The 7,901-nt window shown below is 38.0% G+C and overlaps 1 protein-coding gene across 1 annotated transcript; it reads left to right on the top strand.

The window, feature by feature from the left end:
- Positions 1 to 1,003: 1,003 nt before the first annotated feature.
- LOC108705981 (homeobox protein HMX1) lies at positions 1,004 to 5,339 on the top strand. The gene is made up of 2 exons (XM_041587737.1): positions 1,004 to 1,767; positions 4,316 to 5,339. The coding sequence occupies exons 1-2, from the start codon at positions 1,479 to 1,481 to the stop codon at positions 4,888 to 4,890; spliced, it is 864 nt and encodes a 287-aa protein (XP_041443671.1). The 5' UTR covers positions 1,004 to 1,478; the 3' UTR covers positions 4,891 to 5,339.
- The last annotated feature ends 2,562 nt before the right edge of the window (positions 5,340 to 7,901 follow it).

A 7,901-nucleotide genomic window follows, 5' to 3' on the forward strand; every position in this document is an offset into this window, starting at 1 on the left:
TCCTGATGGGCTGTGACTCCAGCTACATCTTTTCTAGGGTCAAAACCAGGTGTGAACATAATGGATAAAGAATATTGCTTTTAATTGCCGTTGCATTTACGTTTAACTATAAAACCACTGACTTAATTTATTTTAAGTATTTATTTTATTCTAAGTAGTTGCTTAGAATTACATTTTCTTGTATTATTTTATGTAAACAAAACGACTGAATTACTGATACAAACTGTCCCTAATCTCTCATTTTTACACACTGGTCCATACACTAATAACTAGATACATAGATGATGTGTAATACAAAGGAGAATAGGCTCATGCCCAGCAGGACTAGGAGGGCAAGATGCCTGTACAAAGGTTACCCCAGACTTACCTGCTCTAACAGGTGAATATTGCACTGACACTCTCCTAACAGCTAGTAAGCCAGGAAGCCATATAAAATGTGGTATTTAGGGGTGAACATTACGCACTGAAACTACATAATAATGGGGGTGTCTGATGTAAAAGGGCAATTGGAGAACATTTATCCTGAAATATACTTGTACTGGACTGGAGGAACAATCAGTCTTATATAACGTGGGGGGCATTCAGTCCAACATATACATGTACTGGGGGCTCTCAGTCTAACATATACATGTGATGAGACAGCATTCAGCCCAACTAGTACTGGGCAGAGAACTCAAGCCCTATACCTGCATTGGGAGAGCTCAGTCCAACATGTACTTGCACTGGGAGTTTGCCTAATAATTAATCATCTTTGTACCCCAAACACACGTTCCCCTTCTCTCTCTGGTGTCCCCCTGTTCGTTTTGCGCCCCTCCTTCTTTATCTGTGATCACCTACCCCATACCTACCCTCTAGCTCGCTTTCTCTCTCTGCTTCTCCTTTTCTATCAAACCTCACCCCTTTGCTCTCCTTCTCCCCTCCCCTCCCCTCCCCTTCCCTCCCCGGCCCTTTAACTCTCCCCCACCCCTCTCTGTCTCCCTCCTACTCCTGGGAATTCCAGCATTTGCCTCCCTCTTTCCTGCAGTTTGATTTGCTTCCCTAATTGACCTAAATAAAGCTCCTGACTGACAAGCACTTCTAGGGCCCCCAGGCACACACACTACTAAGCAGAGAAGTGAACTCATCGACACTAATTCTCTCTTATTTTCCTTGAATAATCCAATTTACTGAGCGCTGCTCGCACATTTGGAGAAGTCTCTTTTTCTGTGCCAAGCGTTTAACTCGCAGGACATTTTTATTTGCCTCTTATCGTTCCCATTTGAGGCTTTTTATTGGGAGCAGCGATGTGAGAGTGATCGCCCAGAGCTCAGCAGCCTCTCCGGGAGTAGAGAAGGGGCAGGAGGCGCATCCTGGGGACTGAGCGCGGAGAGAGAAGGAATATTGCGCGGCGCGCAGCTCATCCTCTGGGTACAACGGTGCGCACAGATCCATCAGTCTGCTCCACTTCCATTCCCAGCAGGGACCACACTGCTATCAAGATGCCCGATGACTCTACGGAAACCCAAAGCACCACCACCACCACCACCAGTGCCAGGGTGTCTTCGTTCTTCATCGAGAATCTCCTGGGCACCGAATCGAATAAGGAGAAGAAGCGCGAAGAGGCAGGCTCTGGGCACCATGCACAGTCCACTGAGCTCGCAGGCGGCCATTTCAGCTCGTTGTGCTGTCAGATCTCCCCGTACCATTACAGTTACCCTCTCAGAGAGAACACCATGGAGTGGTACAGAAGGGCGCAGGCCACTTACATAGGATGCACGAGCCCTGAGAGTAAGTGTCAGCTCATTACTGACAGTTGTATTTATGTGAACCTTTCATGTGTCCTGGCTTCCTCTTCTAGAAAGCAATGAAGTCAGAGAGGGAGTCAGTGGAAATGGTGTAGAGAGAATTTTATTAACCGGACACAATCTCCCCCAGCCCTGGGTTGGAGCTGCCATACCAATTACGGTATTAAAAATGATTTACCTTATATGGCTTTGCTGGTGTGTTATACTGGGGTAAACGCTTCCACTGCCTAGTGGGGAGCAACGGTTTCTTTTTAGATCTGTCAGAATGTTTGGGGGTAAAAATAAAGTAAGTGTAAGTGGCGTAAAGCCTTTGTGCGGGGGAAGCAGGATTAAATTCGCACTTTATATCCATCTAATCTGAATTGGATTGGAACTGAGAACCTGCACTTTAACCCTTTATCATTCCGGTTACGGCCTCAGGTCGGAGTTGGGAGTCTGGAGCCCACGGTTCTGACTATTGCCACTCTCTTCAGTCGTTAAACAAATGTTTTACAACATTTTGTTCCATGTCATTTTAGTTGTTTATCTTAAAATTCTGCAGAAATCAGTTGGAGGAGGGGGGCATGAATGTAACATTGGCAATGATATTCTAGGATAATTCTAGAGGATACGTAATTAATAAATAGGGGCAGTTCATATCTATATCTATCTGTCTAGGTGCCACATATAGGTTTATTTATCTGTCATCTGTCTGCGTATGCATCATTCTATCTCACTCTCTCTCTCTCTCTCTCTCTCTCTCTCTCTCTCTCTCTCTCTCTCTCTCTCTCTCTCTTTCTATCCATCTCTCTCTCTCTCTCTCTTTATCTATCTATCTATCTATCTATCTATCTCTCTCTCTCTCTCTCTCTCTCTCTCTCTCTCTCTCTCTCTCTCTCTCTCTCTCTCTCTTTATCTATCTATCTATCTATCTATCTATCTATCTATCTATTTATGTAGCATCTCTCTCTCTCTCTCTCTTTCTCTTTATCTCTATCTGTCTCTATCTATCTATCTATCTATCTATCTATCTATCTATCTATCTATCTATCTATCTATCTATCTCTCTCTCTCTCTCCCCTCTCTCTTTCTCTCTATCTGTCTGTCTGTCTGTCTGTCTATCATCTTTGTATCCATCTCTCTCTCTCTCTCTCTCTCTCTCTCTCTCTCTCTCTCTCTCTCTCTCTCTCTCTCTCTCTCTCGGTATAGGAGAGATGCAGTTAAGGCATTATATGTATTTAAAATAAAACAATTATTATATAAAACTAAGTTAAACGGCTTCTACCAGTTTACGGTCCTAGATTTTTGATTATTAGATTAAGTGTGAGTCATACAGATTTGGTTTCATTTAAACATAAGTATAAATATATATATATATATATAGTTTAAAAAAATTGGTCCAAAACATTTTGCAATACAAGAACTTATAGCAAATGTACAGAATCGTACACTTTTTAAATGTAAATATATATGGCAAATAATTCAATACATTTAAAAGGGAAAAAAGGGTCTGTGGGTAAAAAAGGACCGGCACATAGGCGACATTTTTTTTACCAAATCTCTCCATAATCTCTTTCTCTCTTTTTTGTAAAGTGACTTGTTATCACAAATTCTTATTTGTTCTAGATAAAAAATAAATTCAAATTATTAGCCGGTCCGGTTAGAGGCAGATATGACAAAAGGGCAGATTTACCTTGCAAATCCTTTACCTCCTATTCAGCCAACTGTTTGTGTAAACGAATATGGAATGTATGTGCAGTATGTACGAATAATAATGAGATATATATATTTATATACAGAGATTTTGAAAGGTCTCGTTAAACTCAAAAGAAAATACAATACTTACTAATACAACCACCTGCCGCTTCTTTTGGTTTTCAGATTGTTCATTTTTTATATGCAGTGTATATATGAACTGTATTTGTGTTTGTATGGACTGTATTTCCATAGTTACATAGTTAAATCGGGTTGAAAAAAGACTAAAGACCAACAAGTTCAACCCTTCCTAGTGTAAATACAAATGTACTTGTATTTGTATGGACTGTATTTGGTTTTAGAAATGAAACTGACTCATGTAAGTTATATATACACTATGCATAAAGAGAGGGAAGTATATATATATCATATATATGTCACACCAGTAACAAAAAATCATGACCCCGGTGCTACAACTAGAACTCCTTACAAACATCAAAAAATGAAGGTGCACTTAGGGAAGCTTTGAAAAATTCTTTAAAAGTACAATATTTTATTTAATACATTTTAAAACAGAGGTTCAACGTTTCGGTCTGTTCCTAAGACCTTTTTCAAGACCACAACTCCCTGTTAAAATCACTTGTGAATAATATATATATATATATATATATATATATATATATATATATATATATATATATATATATATATATATTTATTTATTTATTTAGAGCTAGAAGAGAGCTCTAATGCCACATTTTCATCCCATGCACTAATGTACATAACTGACTAGAATACAAGAGGATTTTGTGTTACATTTGATTTGTAATTCATTGTTTCTCCCTGTTTTGGTGCAGCAAGTGACAGAGATTCCCCAGAGATGGCAGAATCAGTTGAGGGTCAGAGCAGGGGGCTGAGGAAGCTCAGTGAGAGCCCCGGAGAAAGGAGAGAAGACTTTGCATGTAAAGAGGAGGAGGAGGAGGATGAGGAGGAGAAGGCAGAACAGGACTCAGACCAGAGGTCTTCTCGCAAGAAGAAGACTCGCACTGTGTTCAGTAGGAGCCAAGTCTTCCAGCTGGAGTCCACTTTTGACATGAAAAGGTACTTGAGCAGCTCAGAAAGGGCCGGCCTGGCAGTCTCCCTCCACCTCACAGAGACCCAAGTCAAAATCTGGTTTCAGAACCGGAGGAACAAATGGAAAAGACAACTGGCAGCAGACCTGGAGGCTGCAAACATCTCACACACTTCCCAAAGGATAGTAAGAGTCCCAATTCTGTACCATGAGAACTCACCTGCTGCCTCCATGGGCTTCAACTTGCCCCATGTCTCCCCAGCAGCACTAGTAGGTTTCTCCAACCCAATGAACTACCCCCTGGCCTCCATCCCAACCTCTGTGCCCTTTATTAGATCTCAGATGACTGCACTTGTCTAATGACTCCATGGGGGACGTTTCCACAAGGCCTATTTTTTATTAACAGCATATCAGCTTCTTATATTATATACTTCCTTCTATGCCTTTCAATATAAGACGTGCAAGAACGATTACTTGGAATTACTGCAAAAAAAAAAAAAAATACACAAAAAAAATCGCTATTAAACATTTTCTTTTTATACTTCCAAAGAAATCCCATGTCTGTTCAATGGTGTCATATCAGTGTCAACCGAGCTCTGCACAAATATCCAGAATACTGAGCAATGATAGAGTCTATCTCAGCTAATTTATTTAGGCCAGTTACTGTACATGTTTGCTCATCTGAATGATATATATATCTATAGATAGTAAAAGAGCGCCAGCAAATATGGAATTTCTCCTAAATTATGTCAATGAGTTTTAAATTATTTACTTTTCTTAAAGGATCTAATACAATACTATGCAATATATACAATAATATATATATATATATATATATATATATATAATGTGTGTGTGTATATATATATATATATATATATATATATACAATAATAATACAAATTATTATTATATATATATATACACATTAATAATACAAATTATATATATACAATAATGTATATATATATACATATACAATAATGTATATATATATATGTATATAGAATTTTTTTTTCCCTAAAATCATTAACAAACAGTGTCACTATATATGTAAGGAGAAAGGTGTTTTCTACTTTTTTTTTTATTTCTTAAGATACTAATTGTGAAGCCAAAAGTTTTTTCTTTCTTCTTAAAAACATAAAAGTGTAAGAGATCATCTCTCATTCCCTAAAACTGAGTTGTAATAGGTAAAAAAAAAATATTAATTTTGCTGAACATATATATATATTTTTTTTTATTTGCATGGAAAACATACATTTAAGTTGGTCGTTTTATATTTCTATAAACTGTATATTGGACTGCTGGAATACACATAGTTCACAAGACTTGTGCGCTGGTTATTTCTATGGTCCCAGATGTGCAGAGCTTACATTATTCAAATAGGCGATTTTACAGTATAAACTGTCTTGGTGTTTTATTTTCGATATATACTAAAGATTTTTTTAAAAAGAAAAAACATTTAATGTTACTGGTCCTTTAAAATGCATTAGATCTATTATATACCGAGGTATTTGAAGAAGTCTATTAACCAGCTCTGCCCGAGGAGCTCATACTCTCACTGGGTATGAAAAATTCGTTGAGATTATATAAAAAGAGATAAATTAGGAGAAGGTGTTTTTTTTTTTTTTTTTTTAAAAAAGTGATTTGGGCAAGATTTAAATAGTTCCATAATATTAAATAATCACTAAATACAGAGAAGTATTTTTTTTTTTTACTCTGTCCATAAATGATTATTTAGTATTTATAGACTTAATTTATCATGCAGGGGTATTCTACCAAACATAAAATTTAAAAAAAAGTAACATTCATATTGACTGTTGGTCAGTGATTCAGGGAGGAGCAAGGACTGACATTCCTGGTCCCTGTCAGAGGCCTCAGTAAGATCCTCATTTTCACTGACCTTTTTAATACTAGAGGTTAAAGATCAAGAAAATAATAAGAGGGGGAGAATTTCGTGGTAGAATCATTTATTTCCAAAACCAGCAAAAATAGCCTTTTATCTAACATGGGGTTGGGATTATATATTTTTTTTTCCTATTTTGTGGACTATTTAATCCCTTTTTATTCATGAAATAAAATATGAAATTTAAAAAATAAATATAACTCTGAACAAAATACAATTCTCGGATTCCTTTGGTGAAATGATCATAGTCTAACCCCATACAATGGCAAAGAGGATACTTAAAGGAACAAAGGAATGAATTAATACTAATAAATATATGTGTAAATATTTTTGCAAACATTAAGCGGTTAAAAGGGAATGTAAAGCTGCCAGTTGAAAGGAAATTCCAGTTTAAATTCATGACACATTTTTTTAAGTGGCCTGAAAAGGATTTGAAAATGAAAAGGCTGTTAAAAACAGTATCTGCCCTTCTTTGACTGCGCTGCCGGTTCTGCCTCATGAAACAATGTAGCAGAAGCGAACTCTGTTAACCAGCTATCTTCTGCTGAATGAGACAGGCAGACACTGTTTTCAATCGCATTTGTATTTATAACTTTAAATCGCTGACAATGAATCATGATATGAATGAATATTGGGAAACTTCTCTTTGCAAGGCAACATTTTTATCTTGGGGTTTAGGTCCCCTTTAAGTTGATATGGGCTGCACAAGAGTTATTATAAAGTTAATCCCCCCTAGATCCAGTCTGACACACAGTTACAGATAAACAATATATACACGAGCACTGGCTGTTGAAACAAGTGAAGAAATTGTTGTGGACAAGACAGTTGAGGAGACACAGCCAGTGATGCTGCTGGAAGGGAATCTGTTTAATAAGTTAAAGGGCAAATACAAAAGGGGGAATGGCTGGGGAGGTGGGGGGTGAATAGAGTGGGATTTATAAAGTCACCTTGGATCAAATAAAAGACATAAAAACACGTGAGAGGGAATTTGCGGAAAGGGAACGTGTTTGGTGCAGCGACAGAACATTCAGCGCATTTCATAAATAAGACGGGTGGGGGCAAAACACTGACTGATGAAACATTCACATACTGTCTAACTCTCTCTCTCTCTCTCTCTCTCTCTCTCTCTCTCTCTCCCTCTCTCTCCCTCTCTCCACACACACACACCTCCTTCATACATACACTGAATCTCTCTTGTTCACACACTCACACACACTTTCTCTTACACACACACACACTCTCTCTCTCACACACACAGACTCACTCTCTTATTCTCTCTCTCTCTCTCCCCCCTCTCTCTCTTCCTCTCACTCTCTCTCTCTGACACTCTCTCTCTCTCTCTCTCTCTCTCTCTCTCTCTCTCTCTCTCTCTCTCACAAACCCACTCTCTTATACACACACACTCTATCTTCCTCTCTCTCTTACACACACACGCACTTTCACACATGTTCTATCAAAAAATGCA

The sequence above is a fragment of the Xenopus laevis genome, chromosome 1L (genome assembly GCF_017654675.1).
Source record: "Xenopus laevis strain J_2021 chromosome 1L, Xenopus_laevis_v10.1, whole genome shotgun sequence".
In the NCBI taxonomy this organism is placed as follows: Eukaryota; Metazoa; Chordata; class Amphibia; order Anura; family Pipidae; genus Xenopus; species Xenopus laevis.

Bases quoted from the DNA above. Each gene is read 5' to 3' on its own strand.
- LOC108705981 (XM_041587737.1), top strand. From the start codon at position 1,479: ATGCCCGATGACTCTACGGAAACCCAAAGCACCACCACCACCACCACC. The intron at 1,768-4,315 runs GTAAGTGTCAGC...GTTTTGGTGCAG, and splicing joins AGGATGCACGAGCCCTGAGA to CAAGTGACAGAGATTCCCCA.